The 27,249-nt window shown below is 36.5% G+C and overlaps 1 protein-coding gene and 2 long non-coding RNA genes across 20 annotated transcripts in view; 1 reads left to right on the forward strand and 2 right to left on the reverse strand.

Annotated features, from left to right (window-relative positions):
* Positions 1-462: 462 nt before the first annotated feature.
* LOC110102223 (phosphoglycerate kinase) overlaps positions 463-27,249 on the forward strand; it is a 103,448-nt gene continuing 76,661 nt past the window's right edge. For 2 of the 18 annotated variants that reach the window (XR_003701935.1, XR_003701934.1), the window contains exons 1-10: positions 507-1,441; positions 2,082-2,228; positions 2,476-2,614; positions 3,513-3,562; positions 3,663-3,795; positions 3,870-3,955; positions 4,434-4,701; positions 7,021-7,364; positions 8,993-9,278; positions 23,328-23,395. Coding sequence is in view for 16 of the 18 variants with exons in the window: in XM_020830462.2 (XP_020686121.1) it covers positions 2,602-2,614; positions 3,513-3,562; positions 3,663-3,795; positions 3,870-3,955; positions 4,434-4,701; positions 7,021-7,364; positions 8,993-9,278; positions 23,328-23,395 (1,248 nt within the window). In the remaining 2 variants the exon portion in view is untranslated. Of the gene's footprint in view, positions 1,442-2,081; positions 2,229-2,475; positions 2,615-3,512; positions 3,563-3,659; positions 3,796-3,869; positions 3,956-4,433; positions 4,702-7,020; positions 7,365-8,992; positions 9,279-23,327; positions 23,396-27,249 lie in introns of all 18 variants that reach the window. The other 16 variants (XM_028698254.1, XM_028698253.1, XM_020830462.2 and 13 more) reach the window with 16 other exon arrangements.
* On the reverse strand, positions 11,384-25,947 carry LOC114580497. The gene is made up of 2 exons (XR_003701936.1): positions 25,869-25,947; positions 11,384-11,683 (listed from the first exon to the last, which is right to left on the reverse strand). It is a non-coding gene; the product is annotated as an uncharacterized LOC114580497 (long non-coding RNA).
* LOC114580498 lies at positions 24,192-25,856 on the reverse strand. The gene is made up of 2 exons (XR_003701937.1): positions 25,466-25,856; positions 24,192-25,320 (listed from the first exon to the last, which is right to left on the reverse strand). It is a non-coding gene; the product is annotated as an uncharacterized LOC114580498 (long non-coding RNA).

A 27,249-nucleotide genomic window follows, 5' to 3' on the forward strand; every position in this document is an offset into this window, starting at 1 on the left:
TTAATTAAAGTTAAATGCATTTTGAATAATTTATATTAAATTTAAGTTAGAATTAAATTTATATTAAATATGTAACATAAATTAATAATAATATATATTAAATTATATGGTTATAATTATGTTAAATTCTTATAATTATGAGATTTAATTTTCTTTTTTCTTTTATGTAAGATTTTAAAATAATTATTTTACTTAATTATATAAGTTTTTTATGTTTCATAGTTTTTTTTTAATTTAATTTTTTATCTCATACTTTGAATGATAACATTATTTTTATGTTAATTGTATTAAATTTAAATCATACTTATTATTTATTACGTCATCCGGTTCGACCCGATTAGACCGGTCGAACGGGGTCGAACCGTGAACCTATCCTTGTTCCGGTTCGTTGTCCGTTTAGATTTTCAAAACCTTGGAAAATTGGGCTCCCAATAATTTTTCCTTCAAAAAAAAAAAGATTTTGTGACCGTAGCCCCCGCCTTCATCCACCCTCCAAAACGCAAGTCCTTTTTATCACTCAAGCCATCGTCACTCTTCTGCCGCCTCCTAGCTTGCACACATGCTCAAATGCAGGTCCTCCCTCGCTCCTCCCTCTCTTTCTCTTGGTCTCTACCCGTCTCTCCCTCCTCGCGTTTTAAAGGAAGCTGAGCCCCTTCGTCTTCTAGACACCAAGCGGATCTCCATATGCGCGTTTTCGTCTTCTTCGACATTTCTCTCTTTGGCCTCTGCAACCCAAGCAATGGAATGACTCTCTCGTCCGCGCTCGTCGTCTTCACCTTCTTGAGCGCGGCTTAAGGCGACGCAAACGACGTTTATCAGTTCGAATTTTTTGTCTTTTTGGATCGCTGTTTATTTTTTATTTTTTTATTTTTTATACTTCCTTCGAAATTCCAGGTGATGGAACTAACCATCAATGGTTCGGGTGTTAGTTGAGTCGGAATATTACAAAATTGGTGAACCATGCATGCCAAATGACAAGTTGTTAAACTCTTAGTTTTGGTTGTTTGGCACTATTATAGTGGTCGATGGGGAGTGATAAATGCCAGGCTTGGTTCTCTTGGGCAGCAGCTGGCCGCTTTTTGGGATTTTGATGAGGAATAGGAGATCCAAAAACACTACAACTGTTTGTGAAGATTAGGGCTTACGGCGTGATGACATTTGCTAAGGTGGGAGTTGATTTTGTTTGATGTCTTAGCAAGAATGGAGCTGCAGTGAGCTGCAACTAAGGAGGTAGCGGAGGTTTCACTGGACGTAATGGTTACATAGGTTCTTGCATGAACCAATGATGTCCAATCATATATCATTTTCTCCTGTTTTAGTGTACATAGTGGTGGAATGTTAAAGGATGCTGTCAAATGTTTGTTGCAATGGTGGTCAACAAAGGCAGAGGATGGCCAATGGCAGTGGTAAAGTGTATAGTTGGACAAGATGGCGGTCTTATGTATGCATCTTTTCTTTCTTCCTTCTCTCTCTATCTCTGTGGGGGTGTTTGGTATTGGATTGGATTCAATTTTAGTAGGATTTACTAAATCATGTAAATCCGGATTTAGTAAATCCTGGGCTCTTAAATCCTGAATTGTGTTTGGCATGACAATTTTTAAATCCTGTTAAATCTAGAAAGATGTTTGGCAATAGATAACAAGATTTAAAATGGTTGGAGATTTAAAATTGTATTAACTAATTATTTTGAAATAATTAATTATTTAAATAATATTCCTACTAATTATTTAATTAATAATTTAATTATTATTTCATTAGTTTAATTATAAATTTTATTATTAATTATCTCATTAATCATTTAAGAATTCTACTGCTCATTAATTATTTAACTATTATTTATATTATTAATTATATGTTTAATAATGTATAAGATAATTATACTAATTTATAATTACTAATTATATTACTAACTATATCATTAAGTTAAATTAGATAATTAATTTATACACTAATTCTACTATTAATTATTTACTTAGTTATTAATATTTTAAATTATATTAATTAAGTTAAGTTGAGGCATCTAGGGTTTGCTTTTATTCTTCTCTTGTTCGTCCTTGCTGTTCGGCTTCATTGCTTCGCAGGAGGTGTTGAGATTGCACGAGTCGCTTCTTTGGCTCCTTCGTTGCTGTTCGACTTCACTACTTCGTTGCTGTTCCCTTTATGTCGGATCGGACGTTACAACATTTTGATCAAAAGCAACGACGGGAGCTTGGTCGCTCTCTGTGAAGGTAACTTTCTCCCTTTCACGCGCTTCTTCGGCCGAATCCTGTAAATCCAAGTAGAAACGGGATTTGGATTTACAAGGTTTTCTTGGATTTATGGCGTAAATCCGCAAATCCAAATACTGGATTTACGGATTTATAGTGCCATTTTTTGCGTTTGGCTGATTTACCGTAAATCCTACTTAAAACGGGAAATAAATCCGATACTAAACACCCCTCTCACACACACATGCACTCATTTCTCCTGTTTTAGTGTTCATAGTGGTGGAATGTTGAAGGATGCTGTCAAATGTTTGATGAGATGGGAAGGTACATGCAATGGTTGTCAATCAAGGCAGAAGATGGCCAATGGCAGTGGTAAAGTGTATAGTTGGACAAGATGATGGGCTTATGTATGCATCTTTTCTCCCTTCCTTCTCTCTCTCTCTCTCTCTCTCTCACACACACACACGACAAATTATTAGGCCCGATCACCTGACAGAGACATACATCCGGATTTCTCTCTATCTACAGTAAAGCGCAGGTACTGTAGCAGCTGCGCTTTGACTGCACTTTTACTGTAGACAGAGAGAAATTCGGATGTATCTCTCTGTCAGGTGATTGAATGCAATAATTCGCCCCCACACACACACATTCTTTACATTCCCCCAATCCCTTTCTCATACTCCCCTGACCATTAAAATTGGTCTTTCGGGTTTTTTTTTAAGGGGGGTTGGTGGGGGGGTTTTATGTTTGTTATCTTCCGGTATGTAGGATTGCTTTATCTGGTTTGAGTCCATTGTGATTTGGTTTGGCTAATTCAGGCATGCACATGCGCCAAAATTAGCTAGTTGCTAGTTCAGTTAATTGAAGCTCATTTGGGCACTGGTTGAGCTGAAATTAAATGAATCAAAAATCTGGTTCTATCTCTTTGATATGCATCAAGATCTATGCTTGCTTTATAATTTTTGCCAATCAGAATAGGTTTTAACTACCCTGGAAAGCGTAATTGTCTGTTTTCATCATTTGCATAATAGATTGTGAATATCGAAATGATTGGTTACTTTAATACATATTCACTCCTGTAAAACTGCATGGTTGCATTTGTGATTTGAGCTCCACACATCAGTAGTCGTACAAGTAAACGGATTTAACACCTACAACGCTACAGCAAATTTAGTAAGCTATAGTTTTATAGCAACCTGTGCAAGATGGTTATACACAATTTTACATCACATACTTCTTCTAGTTACTTGTAGTGCAGTTTACTTATATTCTTTTGAACATTGATTGGTCTTTCTTATGTTACAGATAACTTTATCATGCCGTTCTTTTTTTCACGTTTCTTTGTCCACAATATGGTTGTTTTTCCTGTCCTTCTACCTATGTTTTTTCCGTTTGTTTTGATGTTTCTGAGTACTAATAGCAGTTGTATCTTGCTTGAACTTTGTCCTCCAGTAGAGCATGATTGGAGCACCAGGGCTGCTTCTCCCTCCTAGTTCCTTGTATCAACGACATCCTTCTTTGTATTCATTTATACCATATACAGAACATTCACACTTATTGCACAACATTCAAATTCCATACTATTACTGTGAGGATTGTATACTTTTCTATTTTCTTTCTTTGCCAAAACTTTCTTGCTTATTAACTATTTTACTTTGTTAGCTAACTTGAAGTATCCCTGCACAAATTCCCAACTTTCTAATGGGCATTTACAGAAATCTATTGGGAAATGCCATGCTCAGCATGAGGTAACATATGCTAATTTAGTTATGTGCTAGTTCCAAAATCTTATAATGCATGCCTTATTGAGTTGCAATTGTATGTGTATTTTCATTTTTCTATTTCTTGCTTTGAAGAATATTTACAGCCATGATTTAGAATATAATGGATGATGCATATTTAACTCTAATTCACATGGATTGCCATTGAGGGATTAAAGAAATATAATCCTTTTCCAAAAGCTTGAAAAAAAGATTGAACTTCAATTGTTCTAGTTTATGGATAACTCGACCATGTCACCTGTTATAACCTATCTATGGGCAGGTAATGGGTAGAAATTTAGGTTGGATCTTGTGTTGATTAGACATTTTAGTTCTGATGTTGCATTTTTGAATTGTATTTAGACATGCAAAAACCATGGTGAGATTCTTTTCTTCTGGATAGTAAGGATTCATCGTAGTTGTACTGTATTGCTCTTCTTACTTGGTTTTAAATTTCTTATCTTAGGACAATAAATGTGATACTAGTGAATCGAGATTTGTTCTTGATGTACAAACTCTTAAGAGCTTCCCAGTTGAAAAATTGGATGGTGAATTTGTGATGCTACGGTTTGACTCGATTACACTGCTTGAACTATTGAACATTCACAATGCTTTTGGAAATGGAACCCTGTCTACTATTAGATACCTTTACAATGCTGGAGCTAAAGTATTTCTTGTCAGCAATTGGGGAAGATCTGGTGACCCTACGGTTCTTTCTGTAGAGGCTGTTGCTGGTTAGTTTCATTTTGCTTTTATAACGTATCTACATAACTTAAAGTTTCTGAAATGGATGTTTCTCATGATTCATCTCTACGTACGTGTGGATATGCTACATGTTTTATCAACCTCTCGATATGCTACATGTTTTATCAACCTCTCGTACAATTCTGATAATTGAAGTATACCGACTGCTGATGTTCTCTAGTTTTCTTTCATGGTTAATCTTGCTGAGAGCTCGGTGTTATGTTTATTCCTACTTGTTATCTCTTAATGTCTTCATCTTATGCTTATACTTGTTTTGTTTTGGCAAATATAGTTTCTCACTTCAGATGAATTGGGTTTTTAAGTGAATTGGCACTAGCCACGATAGATGGCTTGATTTTTCTTCGTTATTTGATTATAACTCATATTTATTTGCTTAAATAAATTGATTAGAAGGTCCAAAAAGAAATTAATAATCTCTAGGCTCTAACATGCTGATACTTTATGTTCATGAACAATGCTCATTTGTTATTCAACATATAACTTGACATGAGGATTGCAAAACACTAGTTTGTTGGTTGTCTGATATCTCTTTTATTAATTATACATTTTTAAGTAAATCTTGTTTCGGTCCTTTTTTTATGCAACTTTTGTATAGGAATATTTTCATTTATTTATTGATACAATATTTTATTGAAGTTTTCATTCCAGAAATTATATGACTAAATTACTTCAACCTTTACAACAGAGACTCTAATAAATATATGGTAGATCCTGAGATTTAGCCATGCTTAGCCAATGCTCAGTTAAAGCTACATTTGCTTGAGCTCAATAAAAACTTTGGATTTTGCATAAAGTTTGACAAAATCATAGATACAATGAAATGCTACTTATTGTCCTTCTTTATATAATAGAAGAATGAGTAAAATTTTTAAGGAAGAATCAAATAGTTGTACACCATTTACTATGTATAAAAGATATAGTCATTAAATAGAATTCATATTAAATGAAACCCCAAAATATTTACGTAATCTTTTTGTTAGGTTAATATTTATGCACTTATTGTCAATATTCTATTAAAATTATGTTGTCAATGTAATATAAGACTTTAGCAGTGTATTAGATGAACTTTATTATTGTATTAGTTGTCGGATAAAGTTTCTTGAAGATTGGGCATGTATGTGCCTTGAAAGGTTGATCAAATAAGGAAATATCCACGAGACCGTCTTATACATATTGGAGATCAAGTCTAGGGTGATTCCAAGTGAAAGAACACAAGCATATCTTCATTATCATGAAGGAATCATTTCCATAAAACAAGGCCCATCACCTTCACTCATTTGGAATTGGCGGGATCCCCCTTACCCTGTTTTGAATTTCATTTTTTCATTGGTTTAGTGGTTTAACTGATGAAGAAATGACTATAATGGATAGCTTTGATTAATGAAAATTATGGAAGCTTTCTTCGTTCTTTGAGATCTTGCTTCGTCAATGACTCTAGTTTGAAGGCTTTGGGTGATCAAGTCATTAATAAGAGTATATGTTATAGATATTTTTGGTCTATTGTTCAGAGTGGTGGGGAAATAGATGGGGATATTATTAGTAGAATTCAAGTGGATGGTTGAATTGGATATACCGTTTTCACGTATATACCGTTTCACATTCTGTCTCTAAGAGTAAAGCCACTTATCCACTTGAGCATCCTTATCTTTGGCTCTGCAATACTTTTTTAATTTTTTGCTTCTCTTTTAATGGCCAATATTCTGCGCCATAAAGCATTGCAGGTTTCACCACCATCTTATAGAATTTCCTTAAGTTTGAAAGAATATTTATGTAAAAATATAAATTTGTGCGTAAAATAGGATATCAAACTTGAGCCTTGAAGAAAAAATAATCAAATTTTTCGTTACAACTAATTGAAGTAAACATGGATTAATAAAATTGCATCTCAAATCCAAGAAACCAGATGACAGGAGATAAGGGTGCGGAGGGGTTTAAGGTACCCCTTAAATGAAGTTGCTGACGTTTGTTAAGAGGACCACATAGATACTGAAGTCTCACAAGCAGACTTTAAAAGAGACAGGTCCTGTCAAGATCCTTCAATTGTTCCCCCAATTAAATTCAAAAACTACGAGAATTTTACTTTACATATTTTCTCATTTTATGTAGATATATAAATTAGATGTATTACGTATGGATATTCAAGCCATTATAATTTGAACTGTCTCAAATTTTTTCTTTTTTTATCGAAGATGATATTTTTAATCCATAGAGTTTCTAGCACCTTTTAGTAGAAGTGGTATAAATATGGTTGATGATTTTTTTTATTTTTATGCCGATGGTTTTTTCAGGTCATTTATCATCCCTCCTCCAATTAAAAGTTGTAGCGGCAAAAACTGTTCCTTGTTACATGGAGATAAAATCAGAAAAGTTTCAGAAGGCTGATATACTTCTTTTTGAAAATTTAACACTTTTTAGAGAAGAAATTGCCAATTGTCCCGTCTTTTCTGAAAAACTTGCATCCGGAGCCAGCATATTTGTAAATGATGCTTTCTTTCTTTCTCATAAGATTCTTGCTTCAACAGTTGGCGTTGCACGTTTTTGTTATGCTCGTCTTGCTGGTTTTCATTTTGAAGATCAGTTGCTTCAATTGAAGCAGATCAGAGAAATAACAATGCAACCTTATCTGGCGATTGTACGTCTCTTACCCTGTTTGAGATTTATATTTACTTCAAATTATAAAAAAGGGCTATTTCTCTCTCTGGCCTTAGTTTCTGGAGCTGTTTGGCTTCTAGTAGGCTTTAGTAAATCTTATTAATTCATACCAACTAAATCCTGATAATTATTTGGCATGATATAGATGTTATATATGATTAAATCTTTGTAAATTTTTTGACAAATATTCTTAAGATTTAGGATTAAAAAGATGGGGAAAAATAAGCACAAATCTTTTAAATTGTACCTTCCCTAGGATTTACTGAATTTGGGATTTTGCCTAAAACACAAGGAAATGAGATTTAAGAAGGAAGTAGATCCACAAAATTGTTGGAGAATATTTAGCTTAAATCTTGGATAAAGCTTTCAATCAAACAAGCAGGATTCCACTAAGTTGGATATAGCAACCCCTATAAATCCAGATCAAATTAAGTTTGAGAGGATTAAAATCATAAATTATTTGACATGATAATTGTTAATTTTTGCTAAATCCTGATAAGTTGATTTGCTATTTGTTTCATATTTAAGGATTTTTTAGAAGAGAAATTTTGAAGTCATTATATCTTGTGAATGACGGAATTTAATAAATTATGGATTTAAACAATAACAGTATTTATCAAAATATTATGATTTAAAGCCCCCAAAAGGTTTTGTTTGGTAGTATTTAAGCTAAATCTTGTTTAAATCTAGCTTAAAATGAGCTAAAAAGTTCCTAAGTAGCCCTTTGTGGTTTAGCTTCCCAAAAATCTAAAGGGATTGTCTACAAATAGTTCTACATTTACCTACTTCTTTGACCTTTTAAATATTTGGTGACTATACAAGTTTATCCTCTGCTTTGGTAGCCTTCGTCTTATATGGAATCAAGTTAAGCTCAAAATACGTAATTATGGGGTACTATTGGGTCAGAGTAATTGGTTTAAAATCTTTTTTTTGTCTTTTCCAACATTTTCTTCACTCGTAAGCTTGCAATACGTTGTCCCAATGGGACTTCTAGAAGCAGGCATCTAGCTAAAAGTATAATGGTCCATCATATATACTGATGCAAGACGTTTTATCATCTTCTCATAGGAAAAAGGTGGGCTGAGTCCATGTTTCTTAATTCACAAACTTTTGTGAAAATAACTGTTTTGTTCCTTTTAAATAAATTTTGTTTTCTTCAAGCTTCTCTTGTGGATAATTCATGTAAAGCAACTGAATGGGTTTCTTTATACTATCATACCTGATTCATTAAATTCCCAGCCATGTGATTTTGGGATTGTTTGATGTTACACTAACAATCCCAAATTATCAACTTAATATTTTGAAACATAGCTTCGTGTTAAACTTTTTTTTATGATTGATTTTGGTTTAAAAAAAAAACCTAGTTCCGAGGTAATTGCAACCTTGATTATTGATTACAATAGACATTAACTCCTCCCCTGGAACAATAATCCTGCAACTTGAGCCAACGTGGTTGGTGTTGATCTACAGACGTTATTTCTTTAAAATTCCATCTTCAAAAAAATTCTGCTAGAAGAAACAATTATCATTTCTACTATGTTTCGTTATTTGAAAACAGTTTTATGTTTACAATGTGAGATTTTTGAAGGAAACTGCATTCTTTTACAGATAGGAGGGGGCAAATTTCTAGAAAAGGCAGCTGCTTTACTCCGTTTAGCTTCTGTCTGCGATGGCCTGATCTTTGTGGGCATGCTAGCATTCCAAGTTATGCATGCATCAGGAATTTCTGTGCCCTCATGCTTTCTTGAGCATGATGCTTTTGGTGAAGCGGCAGACCTGATTGAGCTTGTAAATAGCAGAAAAATACCCATATATTTTCCAACCGACCTTTGGTGTGTTAATGACAACAACTCTGAATTGTTTGAAATATTTTCTTCCAAGCGACTTCTGCCTGGTATGCAAAATAATCCATCTTCTATGGAAACAGATCAATTCTATTGATCTTTCTTGTATTGTTCTTCTTTTTTGATGCTTATATTTTAAAATTATAAGAATAACTAGGCTCTTTCTATCTTCTCAGTCCCCATTGTATATTGGAGTCTGAATTACAAAGGTCAGTTACGATAAAAAACTAGGTGGTTGGTTTTGTGGTTTATTGTATTTCTTCTGCACTTCCAACACAGAATTGTGTACATATGATAGGTTGTTTTGATTAAACCTTTTCCAATAACAACGACGATTACATGCCTTTACCCCACTACGTGGTGTTGGCGAACTCAATCTTTTTCCATTTGTTAGAATTTTAGTTGCATTTCACATAACATGTTATCATATGTGAACTTACTTTAATGTAGCACCCAAAGAATGGGTCGAGGTTGTGGGATGAAGAAGAGGTAACAAAATTGATACCTAATATCTTTTAGGTACTCTCTAGATCTCTCAAAAGATTGATCTTGCTTGATGGAAAATAAAACTTCGAGGGGAATCAGGTTGCATCATAAAGCCTGCAGTGAACGCCATTTGAAGCAAACACTATAAATTTACCAACTTCTAAAAGACGTGTGAATTCATTTCCAATTCAAATATCTGTTTGCATCTCTCTCCTCTAACTCCTCTAACTTGTTGTCATCGGGCATCTAAGTTGACTAAGAATTTAGGAAGCGGTAGCCCGTATTTTTCATAGTACAAAATTTAGAAAAAAAAAACATGAAAATAAAAATTTCTTGTAAAGAAATATGAAAAAGATTGCAATATGCCACAAGAATATAAATATGAAAAAGAAAATACTAAAATTTTCAAGGAGATCCAAAAAGTTTTAGATTGATTCCAGGAGCCATATCTAGTGGACTATACCTTATTGGGACTTATTGAAGTTCGAGATCCCCTATTTTCCAATTGGTAAAATTCGTATTAAGCAATGTTTAAAATTGGGTATTCGGGTATTGAGGCGTTTTTCATTCAAGAGGCGAGGCGTAAGCCTCAAAATCAAAAGATTGTGTAAACATAAAATGATAAATTTTTTATATACTAATTAGTGAATAATATAAAACATTAAAACATAAAAAAACATAAGATATGAAGTGAAATCAAAATATCTCAATAATAAGACAACATGAAATATAGTTCAACTCAAAATTCTATCTTTTTCAAATCCCAGTATTATTTTCATTAACATATAATTCCAATTTCCAAAAATAAATAGCAATGACATATCACATAAGAACTCATAAGTCATCAGCATTGTCATCACTGAGGGTTCTTCATTTGAATCATCATTATCGTGAACTGCTCTCTCCCCTTCCTCCTCTCCTATAGAGTCCAATGTCGGGCATTTACTTCAAGATTTATGTAAGTTTTAATATATATAGCGTGAGGCGTAAGCCTCATGCCAGTGAGGCGAGGAGGGCCTCAACCAAGTTGAGGTGCAAGCCTCATAAAAAAAACTCGAGGCGTAAGCATCGAGGCATTTTTTACTTGAATTGTGCAAAGGCAGGCTTCAAGGCGAGCCTCATATTGCGCAATTTTAAACCATGGTATTAAGTACTCAAAATTATAGAAAACATAAAGAGCATGGTATGGATATTAAAAAAAAATATGGGCTCCATCTCAACGTGATCTTCCACATGCCAGAAGTTGTTAAGGCCTGCATTTTGATGGTTGCCTAAATTGAACAAGAAGGAAGCAAAAATATAGATTGAACAGGTTACCTTCCCTAGGGCTGTAAGTTGCATTTTTTTTAGCTTCCACATTTTTGAGTTGTTAGTCACATTCCAAGGTTCAATCCTTTACATGAGTATAGTAGAGGTCCGTAGTCAATAATAGTCACTAGCTTTATCCTTTACATACTAATCCTAGAGTCGATAAGGTTAAGCTAACAGCTAATCCTCAAGTTCAACTTTTTATATACGAGAGTAGAGTTGATAGGGTCCATGATACGCCAGGGGGCCCACCTTGTGGGTGTCACACCCCATTTTAACCCCCTAAAATCATTGTAAAGTGTAACAGAGGAGGGTCTGAATAGACTTTCTTCTTACTTACACCCATTCTGAAACACTGATATAAAAAATAAATAAGTAAAAAAATAGTCTATTCAAATTATCCTAACATAACTAATCATAACACATCAAGTTTTTCACAATAGGAAGCATATATAATATACCTCAAATAAAACGCACATCTCAATTGAAATATAGAGCTTTACTAAAACCGTTAAAATTTACTTGCATACCCAAAAATTTGTACAACTATCACTCAGATCTCTCTGTACACCCAAAATGTGTATGTACACAAAAGAGTAGCCAACTATCTCGACTATTACATCACTAGCTCTTTCCCCTTGTCTGCAGTACAACCCCTTGTCTGCAGTACAACCACTACTAAATTAGTCAGAGCTCAATGAAATATGCAAGCAATGTAGAAAAAATAATTCTGAACATATTAACAATGAATGTAAAACACATGTAAAATTCTATACTAATATAAGAAAAACATAACATCACTTTTTGTTCTGTTTACTGTTCAACATTTTTATAAAGTCATATAATGGCTATAGGTTATTGCACCAATCCAGCTTTTCAATTTAAGGTTAGGTCTAAATTCTTAACTTTTAGAATTGAAGTTACTCTCTAATTCAAGGTTGGGTCCTAATCCCCTACTTTTAGAATTTCGAGAGTGTAGGCTTACCCGTCAAGTATTTTTGCCTTTACTTGTGTGGGCCTCTCCCCTATATATAACTTATTTAACCTTCTCAATATCATTGTTTTTTAACCATCATGACATGCTATTGTTGTCATTACTCTGTGAATTATCTATATTCATACATGAATAAAGTGGAATAAATTGAAATAAATACTATAGTAAACATAATTAATATGGATATGTAATTATATTTCCTATAACTTCGATTAGGTATTTCACTTGTTTTTCAGAAAAGTTGGGTAATTTGGTTCACTTGAAGTATCCTGGCCTCTTTTTCTTTTGTACACTATTTCCAATAAACTTCTCATTCAACAATAATCTTGTCTTAACTCTCTTTATTCCACCGCATTTAGTTTTTTCTCTCCCTTTCTCAACTGCCTTCAATTGTTTAGGAGAGCCGATTTACCTCTCGAATTGTAGATCACTTGTATCTTGTTAGTTTTTATTAAGTTTTAAAAAAAAATCAGTTACTGTTTTTGGTTTTAATGCAGTTGTTGTATTGTTGTTTACTATTTTTACTTCCACGGCGTATCAAATTGGTATCAAAGCGATGTCCTGGACCAAAATTTCAATCTTGCATTGCTAATTTTTGTCGAGTTTTTCCTCTCCGTTTGTTGACTTGTACTGTTTGGAGGCTAGATTCGCATCAAATTTATCGATTTTTGCTATTAAAGCCTTGATCCGAGTACCAATGGCTGGAATAAGAGTTGAAGCGTTGGAAGAAAAGTTGGAATAGGAAGTAGGGAAATTACGAGCGGACGTGAGATCGATGAATGAACGTATTTCAATGATAGAAAGAAGGTTTGAGAATTGGGAATATATGATGAAGCAAATGATCGAAATGTAGTTGAAAACTTCACCGGCGATTCCTACGGCTGAACCAAAGAGAGAGAAATTTTTGAAAAAGATGATGAGAAAACTCATGAGGATGTGATCCAAAACCCCACCAACGGTTTCAGTTGCTAACCCTAATCAAGATTTGATTGAGATTCCCTTGGCTGATACTAAAGGGAAGATATTAGATGGGAAGAGTTCGACTAGAAGAGCTTCTTTCATTAAGAGCCACCTCCTAGGGCCTCGAGAAAGGGGGGAAATAGTGTTTTCATATGGGGGGATAGACGGAAGGAAGTTTTATTGTGGAGGTGCTGGAGTGGTCCTCCACTATGGGAGGCTTTTTGGGCAAGGAGAGTGGCGATTGGAGGAGGACGAGCCAAGCCATGGGGATCGAGTCGTGTAAAGAGGATGGAAGAAAGGTAGGGGTCCCACCCTCGTTGCACGGGGGAAACATGGAGGGTTCACAATAACCGTTACACTGGAGGAGGAAGAAGCTGTTGGGGTGGTGGCGTTCCTTCAATGAAAAAGTTGAAGATGCGAATAATTGAGGAGAAGAAGAGTGAGAGTTCAATAAGTGATACACAAGCTTCTTCTGATGATAAATATATCCAAAAAGAAAAAGATGGGAAATGAAAATGGAAAATAAATAAACTTGCAAAGCCAAGTTGATGGTGCTGATTCGGAAATCTACTGCATCAAATTACTTGGAGCCAAAAAGATTGGTGAAGTTAAGCTGGAAAATTAAAATCATGCAGTTTTCTTTACCATAGGGGGAGGCTCTTCAGGAAATTGATATAAACTAGGATAACTATTTGGAAGAGTCTTTGAAAATGAGGAATTTTTTGGAGGAATTCGATAAAGATCATATATTGCACACACCAACCATTCTTGGTGTATGTGGGCACAGTTTTACAGGAAGTATTTCATCGTTGGGATGGTTCATGCCAAACCAAAAAACAAATTCTGTGACAATTGGTCAAAGGGTTCTGGCTACTCCACTGAAGGTGCTTCCAATACATGCATGCAGATGCATTTGACATGATTTTTCACATCATTATATGTGACATAAGCAAGGCTTCTTATGGAATCAACCTAAGTGAGGATATCTTTGCAGGATTTAACTCGACATTAAGGCAAGAAAATATCATCTACCATGAGTATATTCAGGTTGGGAAGGGTCGTGATGTTTGACTCAGCCAAATCTCCCTGTTTGAAGTAAAGGTTGCATGTAGCAATGGAGAACCAATACTTAACAGAGATATTTATCACTTGGGCCATCTATTTGACTTCTTCTGCATGCTTTCTTTCTACTTCATGACTGTAGGTTTTATGTCAGCTCAATGATGGTTGTTATAATAGTCCACTTTTTCCTCTATAGCAAACCTTACCTGTCATTAAGTGGGCATGATTATGCCATTATGAAGCAAGCACTGATGAGAGGAAATATTATTACATGAAGTTGGCATACTGATGCAGGACTAAATATGATTTAAATGAATGCGAGAAGAACTTGCACGTTTTGAATAAAACCAAATAGTAATTAAGACTGTTAGCCAATAAATGATGACAAAAAACGAAAGAGGGGTAGCTACGCTTAGGCCAAATCACATACTAAAAACTTGAATCACCAAAGTAATTTAGAATTTCAACAAAATGCAAATTAAGTAGTTATTCAATAAAATCTTGATGCAATAAAAAATTAGGGAAGGGCCCCAAAATTTTGATTACAAAAGAAGACTATTCCTATAATTTAGAAGATACACAAAAGAACACAAAATAGATAAAAAAAAAACTTCACTTTAATATATACAGACTTACAAACTTAGACACTTACAAACGACAAAATAAAAACACTACGACTTTCCTAAACTGCTTTCTTAGATTAAGAAGAAGGATACAAATGACGTCGGACTTGCGGATAGAAGAAGGAGATTAGGAGCCGAGACGAAATAGGAATAACTCGCAAGTTATCCTAGAGGAGAATAAGAGGAGGTGAAGGACAGCTCGCAAGCTATTCCGAAGAAAGAAGAAAAACCTCACAGGTTTTTTTGGCTCCAAAAATATCATCATAACATTCTTTTTACATCCCACAACACCTCCTATTTATAGAAGAAAAGGGCAGCCAAACAACCACCTAAAGCTATTAAATATAGAAGGCCAAAAGTCACCAAATGGAAGGCCAAAAGACACTACTAACAACCCCCAAAAACTGCACAGAAATCAGCAAAACAGCACTTAAAATCTTCATAGGAAATAGGGTAAAACAACTGCTGGAAATCTGCATAGAAATCAGAGAAATTTCCATAGAATTCCCCCCTCCAAGTAAGGCCAACAACCACCAAACAGCAGCCCCCAAACGGTTCAGCAAAATAGAGAAGAGAAGCCACGGGAACCAAGCAGCCAGCCACGGGAACCAAGCAACCTGCCGTGGGAACCAAGTAGCCAACCGCAGGAACCAAGCAGCCAGCCGTGGGAACCAAAGGGCCAAGCCACGGGAACCAAACAGTCATCCACGGGAACTAAAGGACCAAGCCACGGGAACCAAACAGACATCCACGGGAACCAAAGGGCCAAGCCACGGGAACCAAGTAGCCATCCACGGGAACCAAGCAGGTAGCCAAGAGAAAACGAGGAGGCAAGGAGGAAACCGAGAGGAAATATGGGGAAGAGAAAGGGCTAAAATCCTCCATAATGAGCTTCCACTAAATTTACATAAATGAGCTAAACTTTTTACTTCAATAAATGAACTAAAAAACAGCTCATAATGAGCTAACTTTCAGCTCAAAATATTAATGAGCTAACAAGTCCAAGGGAAGTCAAAACCCAAAATTTAGGATTTGGTTTGACCCTCCCTTGCCTACATCAGACTCCCCTACTTGAAAAACTCATCTACCGGATGACTAGCCTTAATCGAAAGTTCTCTCTCGTTATCGGGAGGGGTAATTAACTATAAGGGCTTGCGCCTATAGGAAACCAGAACTCAGATCATAAAGTCCTCATAAAATGAGGGCGAAATCTCTGGGTAGTGTCTTATCTACAAACCCATCTGCCTTCCAAAATTTACCTCGGAACTTAGTTCGTTAAAACTCCATCGCCGAATAAGAAAAGCGAGTGGAGGCCGGGGCCGAATTTTCGGAGCCCACAACTGAGCTTACAACAGTTGCTTCTTCTTCATGTACTTCTCCGTACACACATGCATCTTCGATTGAAGTTTGTATAATTCATTCAGAAGCGGATTAGTTGAACTCCCTTTTGACGGCATCCATCTGTCCATTGGACTTTGAACTTCAAAATCTTTTGGGTTGCTTGCTTCTTTGACTGAATCAATTTTTTTTGTGATTTTCCATTTTTCTAAAGAAAGACTCAACAAAAAACTTAGACTCAAAGAAAGAAAGACTCAACCTAAAGAAACTTAGACTCACATGACACACACGACAATTGATATGACTCACTAAGACTCACTCGACCACCGGGATAAGAACTTGCTCTGATACCAAATTGATGCAATCAAAAATTAGGGAAGGGACCCAAATTTTTGATTACAAAAGAAGACTCTTCCTATAACTTAGAAGATACACAAAAGAACACAAAATAGATAAATGAACCCAAAAAAACAACTTCACTTTAAGATATATAAAGACTTACAAACTTAGACACTTACAAACAACAAAATAAAGACACTACAACTTTCCTAAAACTGCTTTCTTAGATTAAGAAGAAGGATACAAATGACGTCGGACTTGCGGATAGAAGGAGATTAGGAGCCGAGACGAAACAGGAATAACTCGCAAGTTATCCTAGAGGAGAATAAGAAGAGGTGAAGGACATAGCTCGCAAGCTATTCCGAAGAAAGAAGAAAAAACCTCACAGGTTTTTTTGGCTCCAAAAATATCATCATAACAGTCTTTTTACATCCCATAACACCTCCTATTTATAGAAGAAAAGGGTAGCCAAACAACCACCTAAAACTATTAAATATAGAAGGCCAAAAGTCATCAAATGGAAGGCCAAAAGACACTACTAACAACCCCCAAAAACTGCACATAAATTAGAGAAATTTCCATAGAATTCCCCCCCGCCCAAAGTAAGGCCAACATCCCCCCCCCCCCCCCCCCAAAGTAAGGCCAACATGCACCAAACAGCAACCCCCAAACAGTTCAGCAAAACAGAGATGAGAAGCCACGAGAATCAAGCAGCCAACCTCGGGAACCAAGCAGCCAACCGCGGGAACCAAGCAGCCAACCGCAGGAACCAAGCAGCCAGCCGCGGGAACCAAAGGGCCAAGCCACGGGAACCAAACAGTCATCCACGGGAACCAAAGGGCCAAGCTACGGGAACCAAACAGGTATCCAAGAGAAAACGAGGAGGCAAGGAGGAAACTGAGAGGAAATATGGGGAAGAGAAAGGGCCAAAATCCTCCATAATGAGCTTTCACTAAATTTATATAAATGAGCTAAACTTTTTACTTCAATAAATGAACTAAAAAACAGCTCATAATGAGCTAACTTTCAGCTCAAAATATTAATGAGCTAACAAGTCCAAGGGAAGTCAAAACCAAAAATTTAGGATTTGGTTTGACCCCCCCTGCCTACATCAAATCCCTAATTTAACATTGAGATTAGCACATAAAAAATCAAGAACTCAAATCCTATGTTTACTAGGCGAAGACAGAGAACTTGGCACGAGTCCTTGTGCTTGAATCACCACCTATAAGATCAGAGGATTTAGAAGATAAATGAATAGGGGAAGAAGTTCACCCTTGTCGAGGACAAGAAGCAATTTGCCACTGAACGTTGGCGAGCCGTTCCTCGATTTCTTTGGATAGCGTGAATATGATGCGATCCAAATATTCTTTGACGGAGTTGTCGACTTCGGGACGTCGAAGAATGTTGACCTGAAAATGTCGATATTTCCTTGCTCGTTGTAAACGAATATGAAATCAAGATCGGGGTCGGCTATTCATTGGTTTCGAAGGGTTGAAGTATTGAAGACGTTCCTCGTTGCTTCCCTTGATGACTCTTCTTGAGAGAAAGAAGTTTCTCTCACGGATTGAGGTGGGGAATAGAGAGGGAAGTGGCCGGCCTAATGAGGGAGGTTTAGGACTAGGAAGTTCAGATTTTTTGTGGAGTTAGAGTTGAATTTGAGGGAGGATTTTGGAGGGAAAGGCTGGAATTAATTTCCAAATCAAAGCCTCTTGAGTTGGAAAGAAATTTAAAGGAGGTATGAAGCATGGAGAGGGGGGGGGGGGGGGGGGGGGGGGGGGTGTGTGGAGTAGTGAGGCTTGGGATTTAATTCCAAAAGAAAAGAGGTGATTTTGGAAAGAAGTAAAGGAGGTGGGTCTTTTTGGAATTTCGGCCAAGAGGGAGGGGGATGGCTTGAATTATTTCCAAGAGTGTAGATTGTCTTTTGGAAATAATTCCAAATAGAAATAGGATGGGGTCGGCGGCATAGGGAGAGGGAGGAGAGGTTTATGGAATCATTTAATGCTTTATTGAATTAGGAAATTAAATTTTGAAAGAGAGATCTCATTCTATCTTAATTTAAAATTCAAATAGGATAGGATTTGAAAACTTTCCTAACATAGGATTTATATTTTAGGTAATAAATTCAAATTCAAATAGATTATAATTTGCACATTAATTGAGTTAACTAAAATATGAAAAGCTAATTTAGGAAGGGTTTAATGGTAAGTGATGATGGAGGGAAAACCAAGGTGGGCGGTTTGGACTAAGGGGTTTTGGGTGAGAGGGGCGGCGGCTAGGTAGGGGAAGGAGTTGATTGGGGTGGTGGAGGTGGGATGAAGATGACATATGTGGAGGGGGAAAAGATTTGGGGATCTGGCGGTTGGGCTAGGTAAACCGTGGATCAAAGGAGGAAGATTAAAAAAATAAAAGGTAACTAGCCACGAACCCAGACTCTTCTAAGGTTGGTGGGTGATCCGATTCCCTCTCCAAGGGGTCTCTCTTTAAATTTCTCTCAAGCTCTCATAAGAACTCAAAACGTAGAAAATTTGATCATTCATTCATTAACTTCAAAAGAGAACATAAGAGCTATATATAGCCTCATACAATAGATGAAAAATAAAAGACGATATCGCCCTTTGGGCTTACACATGACCACCCTTAAGATTATTCTCAATGAGATGCTTGATTTGAATATAAGCTTAAAGTTTATTTGGTGCACCAATTAATGTCCTAATGTTTTAATTATACTTCAAGTGCTTGATCCAAGCTCCTTTAATTATACATCAAGTGTTAATAGCTTCATCTTATTGAGATGTTTGATTCAATTATAATCTTATTGATATCAAACTTTAGATGGCTTTGAATTTAATTATAGAAGTTTTTATCTAAAATGCGCTTCTAATCCTTATGGATAGGCTCCAATCTTTCCTTTAAACTACTGTTGCATATTCTCATCAAATGAATTATATTTATAGTCGATTAATATTTATAGTACATATATTCAGGCTTTGGTCTTCCCTTTCTTCCATTCCAGAATATTTTTTTCTCTATCTCAACCTTGAGTTGTTTTGGTGCTGTTTATGGTTGGGTAGTTGCAAGGCCTCTAATTAATTTCAAATTTTGATTTTGAAATAGTACAACAAAATTAACAACAACAACAACAACATCAAGCCTTATATAATTTTTGAAATGGTAACTCAATTTTAAATGGGAGTTCTTGATAATTTTGAGGAAGGGTGATGTGTCTATGATTTTGATTTTGAAATAGTTTGCTGGAGATTTTGGTGGAGGAAGAATGACTTATGTGGGGCTTGCATCATAAGCAATAAAAGAAGGTTTTTGAGTGCACATTTCAGCAAAATAAGCACTTTTACTAGGAAGTTTTGTAAAAATTGGAGGCTTGCTTATCTATAAGCCGAATTGAGAGCTGAAATTTCAGACTATGTGACAATAGAGAAAATGGTGTTTGTTGGCCATTCAGGGATTATGGTCCCTAATTGCAAAAATAATGGTGAAGGTAAGGGAAGGATTTCTGCAACAGATTTCAGCAAGTGGATGACAATTCTTTGTTCAGGACCTGACTTTGATACCAATTTGATACTCCTTGAATATGAAATCAGCAAGAAATGATAATAAAAACAGTAGAAATTGAGAAATGACGGCTGATTTTCTATATAAATTCTCCAAAACTAGAGCAATATACAATGATCTACGTTTAGAGGGGTAGACCGTCCCTCCCACTTGACCTAGATTCCGCTAGGATGCCCTCAAGAGAAAACTTCAGGAAAACTACAGCAAATACCCAAACAAAATTTGAAAGCCCTCCATTAAACTCCCTAATTCCCCCCAAAAAAGCCCCCCTTAATTAGTTTCCCTCTCTTCTCTATTTCAATATTAGGATTCTTTCGTTTATTATTTCCCTCCTAATTACGTCTGCTTGTATATTTAATCAAAGCTTTATTGGACCTGACAAGATAAGGTGGAGAATAGCTGATTTGTAATTTGAAATGGAGATTGTTTGGTGCTGTTTATGGTTGGGTAGTTGCAAGGCATCTAATTAAATTCAAATTTTGATTTTGAAATAGTACAACAAAAATTACAACAACAACAACATCAAACCTTATATAATTTTTGAAATGGTAACTAAATTTTAAATTGGAGTTCTTGATAATTTTGAGGAAGGGTGACGTGTCTATGATTTTGATTTTGAAACAGTTTGCTGGAGATTTTGGTGGAGGAAGAATGACTCACGTTGGGCTTGCAGCATTAGCAATAAACGAAGGTTTTTGTGTGCATTTCAGCAAAATAAGCACTTAAACTAGGAATTTTTGTTAAAATTGGAGGCTTGCCTATCTATAAGTCGAATTGAGAGCTGAAATTTCAGACTATGTGACAATAGATAAAATGGTGTTTGTTGGCCATTCAAGGATTATGGTCCCAAACTGCAAAAATAATGGTGAAGGTTCTTTAATCAGCAAAAAACAGCGAAGGGAAGGAATTCTAAAATAGATTTCATCAAGTAGATGACAATTTTTGGTCCAGGACCTGGCTCTGATACCAATTTGTTGAATATGAAATCAGCAAGAAATGATAATAAAAAAAGTAGAAATTGAGAAACGATGGCTGATTTTCTATATAAATTCTCCAACACTAGAGCAAGAAACAATGATCTACGTTTAGAGGGGGTAGACCGTCTCAACCACTTGACCTAGACTCCGCTAGGATGCCCTCAAGAGAAAACTTCAGAAAAACTACAACAAATACCCAAACAAAATATGAAAAACAAAAACCTAGAATCAGCCCTTCATTAAACTCCCTAATTCCCCCTAAAAACGCCCCCTTCCTTAATTAATTTCCCTCTCTTCTCTATTCCAAAATTAGGATTCTTTCCTTTATTATTTCCCTCCTAATTTCCTCTCCTAATATATTTAATCAAAGCTTTACTGGGCTTCACAAGAGGGGCCGAACCTGTTGCCTGTTACACCCAGGCTCTTCCCAGAACTGGCCCCAGCTGAGCCGGCTGCATGTCTCCCCCGTAACATAGTGCTATCATAGGAAAGTGCTATGTTGAAAAGATATATATTTATTACTTTACTATATCATCATAATTGAGGATATTATCTCACTTACTATATTCTACTTGTTTTTATATAGTTACTAGTATTCAGTCAATACTATAAAAAGTTTTTATCCAGCACTTGAATTATGAGAATTTGGTAAATATGATGAGGTGGAGAATAGCTGATTTGTAATTTAAATTGGAGATTTTTTTGGTGCCGTTTATGGTTGGGTAGTTGCAAGGCCTCTAATTAAATTCAAAATTTGATTTTGAAATAGTACAACAAAAATAACAACAACAACAACATCAAGCCTTATATAATTTTTGAAATGGCAACTCAATTTTAAATGGGAGTTCTTGATAATTTTGAGGAAGGGTGATGTGTCTATGATTTTTATTTTGAAAGCAGTTTGCTGGAGATTTTGATGGAGGAAGAATGACTCACGTGGGGCTTGCAGCGTAAGAAATAAACGAAGGTTTTTGAGTGCATATTTCATCAAAATAAGCACTTACACTAGGAATTTTTGTAAAAATTGGAGGCTTGCCTATTTATAAGGCGAATTGAGATCTTAAATTTCAGACTATGTGACAATAGATAAAATGGTGTTTGTTGGAATTTTAATGTGCTTGGATACCAAATTGTTGCTGGATCTTGAGGAAAGATAAAAAAAAAAAAAATAAGTTATGGGAAGATAAGAGATAGATAATGAAAGCATACATTCCAAAACTACCCCAAATCATAGCCTACGGTTTGCAGCATGCAACCTTGGAAGATAAAGTGATGAAGCACTTTAAAAGAAGTAACAATTTAAAAAACTGCAGGAAACTTTCATTTGATATAATCAACGATGATATTCATACCAATCTCCTACTTGTAGGAAGAAAACTTGAAAAAGACAAAAGATGCCATCAATAAGCTAAATTATTTCACTAAGGTGACTGTAAACCCAAAGAACCCTAAGGGCACTATCATATTTGGAAAATAGTGTTTTTCATTTGTGGTAATTGCTGTTGGAATAGTTACATTCTTCTTAGTATTATTTTTTCTTAGAAGGACATCTGAGTTAATTTTTTTATTTCTTACGGTTCTTTGGGTATGCTGGATCCTTGAGCTCATTATCTTGTTTATTGAGGGTAACTTGTATCTTTTTCCTATTTTTCACTTCTAAGTTGGAAGTTGAAGGGGACATTGCTATTTATTATGTTGGATGGAAGTTTCATGAAATTTTTATGATTGGTACTTCATCGTGTGTCTTTGATGAATCTTTTTCTTCTAAAGTTATGTATTGAAAACCTTGGGTTGTGTACTGGGGTAGCCTTAGGCTGTATGCTGAAGATTTAGTTATCTTTTTACTTTTTCCCCTTAATTGTTTTTAGTTTTTCTTATCTTGCCTATTTACCTTATATCAATGAGCATTCTAGATAAAAAAGAATGGCACAGCTTGTTAGTCATGATTTTCTATCTTAATTAAGTGCAGAGTATCACATTGTCTCTTTGTTGAGCAATTCTAACTAAGCGGCTTTCTCCTTTTTGTTGTGATATAAGTATATAGATTGGCTCTTGGATGAGTTGTTTCCTCTTTGATTTCTTATGATTGCTGAGGTTTTGGAAGGAGCGTTCATGCTTTCCATTAAAAAAACAAGTGGCACCTTTCCATTCCGTTTTGATTTTTTTACTCTCACCATCCTAATGTTGATGGCACTCACATTCATGGTCACTTAGATTTGCCACTATCATCATAAAAACTCTTAGATTCATGGTTACTATAATACCACAATACTACCAAGAAGCTTATGCCATAACAGCTCAGTGAAGTTGAGATTATGCCACGTACTCATCTTTTATGTTCTGTAATTATTACATCCCTCTAGCATCTTAAAGCAATATATTTTTTAATACGAGGTTAATTATCCTCATTAGCTTTGTTAAACTGATCTTTGTTCATAGGTTGGACACCTATTGATCTTGGGCCGATGGCATTGAAGGAGATTAATAATTTTCTCTCGGTTTGCAAGGTATTATAGAATTATCCGGTTTCCTTATGGTCATAGCTTAGCAACGAAGTCTTATAGCATATATGAGATTGTCGCTATCAAAATTTTCTTTGCTTTTTCTTGTGTTGTTAATTACTGCTTTACCAGAGTTTTCCATGACTTGGTTGGCCATTCCAGGCCCCTACTTGAATTTCAATGTTTTGTTCTCATCAATGTTTCATCCCATGTTTCCATGCCATAAATAAATGATCAAAAGGCCCTTTTTATGCTATTGGTATAGATTATAAATACCAATCAATCCTCTCATTGCATGACTACCAAAAAAATGTTAAAGACAGTAATCAGTTGGAAGAGATTGTGGAAATGAAATGCTATGCTTATGGTTTAGTTTTTTGTAGCATTGGAGACCTATAGTTTGTGTTGTAATATATAAATTGATTCATCATCATCAATAAGCTTATCCAACTATTATGATCTGGCTCTGTAAATCTTCATTTTCAAGTCACCTCTATCGAGTGCTCATTGAGTTGTTACCCATTTTGCTTAAATATTTTTGGACAACTTCTATCAAAGTTTCTTTTGGCCTATTTTTTTTTTCTTTATAATTATTATACATTTGTTTTATCTATTTGTTTTATTTGTGCATCTACTACCCTTTGATTTGCTCACCAAATCCTCCCATTTATTTAGATTATATTTTCTGTAATAGATGTGATTGTCAATGTGATAGGAAGTGCTTGTAGAAATTTAGGAAAAACCTTGGTTGAAATCTGATTTCAGCAATTTCAGAAATCCAGCAACAAGAAAACTAGGAATAAAACACACAAGAATGCTTTTTATTGAAAGTCTTATGAAATACAAGATACAAGTGGATCTTCAATTGGAGAGAAAGATCCGGCTCTCTCAAATCTTTAGACATCGCTAGAGCCCAAAACCTAAGAGATTCAAATTTCAGCCAATTTCAAGATGTCCTAACCCTAGCAAAACATACTACTTAATACATAAAATTCAAAATAAATTCTCTAAACAGCCTATACTTTGAAATTTCCCTCCTAACTCCCAAAAAAATTCTTCCTAAATAGCTCTGTTGCCCCCTACGGTTCGAGCGACAAGGATGGGAGGCGGGCTCTATTTCGCCTCGCTTAGGAGTGGGCTAGTCTAGTGTGGAACGGCTAGGCCGGTTTGATGATCGGTTTAACAATACCTCCCTCTCAAAGACCCACCTTGTCCTCAAGGTGAAAAGATGTCACGCTCCTCAGCTTCCTTTTCATGACAAATGGTGAGAACCTGAAGAGTTCGGTTATTGCATCTGTGTCCAGGTGTATACCTTTCATCACATCTAAAACAGAGCCCCTTCGTCCTCTTCTCCTGTAACTTCATTTCTGTGAACTTCTTGAAGTTATTTCTAGTCTTGCACCTACTGTCTTCTCTTTTTGGTTCTCTTGAAGAGTATTTGGTGTCAGCTTCTTAGGTGCCAAAAAGGTGGTGGTTATTCTATACGAGCCTCTTTAGCTGCTGCCTCCCATTCCTATCTCCAGGTGTCTTTGATCCTCCACCAATTAGCCTCATCACTCTAATCGCTACCCGAATATTTGGTTTTAGTCCCTTCATAAAGTTCCCTTCAAGTACAATATCTATGAAAGCCGATCAAGCCGACTAGCAAGATTCTCAAATTGCTCACGATACTACACCATTGTCCTCTTCTGCATGAAATTGAAGAACCACTCATAGAAGTCACCTCCCTTGCTGGTTTGGAGACGTTCCAATAAGTGGTATTTAAACTTCCTCCATGTCCGTATCGGTTGCCTCGTATCCCTTCACTAGAACCATGCTAAAGCCTTCCCTTACAAGTACATCTCGACTGCCATCAATCTCTCCCCCTTTGTCATCTTGTTGATGATAAAATACTTTTCCACATTGTAGATCCACCCATGGGCATCCTTTCCCTAAAAAATTGGCATTTTCAGCTTCCTCAGCCTCAGATCAATTCTGTTCCCTTTGTTCCCTTCATAATTTCCCATTCCCCAAGGGGGTGGTTCCCCCCTGTTGACCTTCATCTTATGAACAAAAGAACAAAAAAAAATAAGATACCTATAAACTGTCGGATCCACGAACTCCGCCGAGAATTTCCTGGAATCCCGCTGAAATTCGTACGGAGCGGCGCCGAACGATCCTCTCCTGATTTTCTGCTGAAATCCCGCCCCAATTCCCGCAAACGACGTCGTTTCGGACAGACCACGCGATCTCACCTCAATCCCTCCTCTGGCTTTGCCTTTAAAATGCGAAGGAAGGCTCCATCCACGGGATCTCTTCTTCCACTGCTGAGACTTCAGCCAAATCCCGTAAATCTTCAACCCCACATATACCTGGAGCTTCCGACGCCTCATCCACCATAAATCGGTAGCTCCGATCCGAGACCTCCCTTCCTCCTTTCGATCCCGAGAGAGAGAGAGAGAGAGAGAGAGAGAGAGAGAGAGAGAGAGGGAGGACTTACCAACCGTGCTCCTCCATAGCCGAACCCGCCTCCTCTCCGTCCGATCCCGTCCAGAGGGCTCACCTCCTCCTCTTGCCGATAACGAAGTTAGTGCACTATGACCCGCCTACGAAAATCAACAAATAGTGCACGACAGTCTACCTGTACAAAGCAGCGAACAATTCTGTTCAGAAAGAGCTACGCCACCGGATCTGCAACATTCGTACAAGCAGACAGAAGGCGTCTACAACTATTTCAAAATACCCCTGCACGTGCACTATAATTTGTATACACATAGGTACACTAAAAAGGGGTAAAATACAATTCTAAACCCGCATGGGCCCCGGCGAGCGTGTTATTGGTACACACGTGACGTCTAGGGATGCTGCGCGGGCTGACAAGTGAATTCTTGTTCGAACCCGATCCTCCTATACGGATCAATAGGAGTCGACAAGGTTCGAACTCTCAAACAAATACACGGTTGAGAGGACCAGTATATTGTTTTAATACATTCATATCAGGCCTCCAAAGCCTTTAATCAAAAGAATTCACTTACAAGGGCAAAAAGCCTACGAAACCCGATCCTCTGTCGACAGCCCGACAGAGTGACAAGGTTCAATCCATAAAGAGAAATGACCCCGAACACCCCGATGATGGCCGTGTTGAATGCAGATCTCAACCGGAGGGGTTCCCAAATACTTTCAAGTGGCTTCCAAAACCCATTTCACAAATATTTCTCAAAATTCCACCCAAATGTCCATACCAAGTACTCAAAATTCCACCAAAATACCCAAAATCCCAAAAATCCAAAAACTCCACAAAAATCTAAAAAAATCCAAAATCCCAAAAATATTCAAAATTCCAAAAATATTTAAAATTGAAATAAATCCATCAAAAAACTTAAAGCAAAATCCATCCGCCCTCCGCAATAGTTTGCCGAGGCGGACAAATTGAAATTTACTCTAGCTCACAAAGAGCCAAATGCCTAGTCGAAAATATCACTAGGATCCATTCTCAAACAATCTCTTGCCAGTAAGGACGTGGTACGTGTCCTCTAACCGGCAGTTTCGCCGCCAAATGGCACTGCAGGTAAACGGTTATGACCTGGGGCCCTCTGAACCGAGTGGTTTTGCCGCCAAATGGCACCACAGATAGCGGTTATGGCCAGAGCCAATACGCTCCTTAATGGCGTTAAATCCTTGAGATATGAATCAATAGGATATGATCGATAGGGCACAAAGCCCTCTGTAAGCTAAGGTGGATTCAAATTTGTCCCCTTAGGCAAATACCCACCCCAGGTCTACAAGGTTCCCTTGGACGAAGCAACCCATGGCTGCCGACAAGGATCCTTCTGTCAGGTTGGGTCGACTACCTCCTCTGACTAACTAGACCAGGGACCACG

The sequence above is a fragment of the Dendrobium catenatum genome, unplaced genomic scaffold (genome assembly GCF_001605985.2).
Source record: "Dendrobium catenatum unplaced genomic scaffold, ASM160598v2 fragScaff_scaffold_1059, whole genome shotgun sequence".
NCBI classification, from domain to species: Eukaryota; Viridiplantae; Streptophyta; class Magnoliopsida; order Asparagales; family Orchidaceae; genus Dendrobium; species Dendrobium catenatum.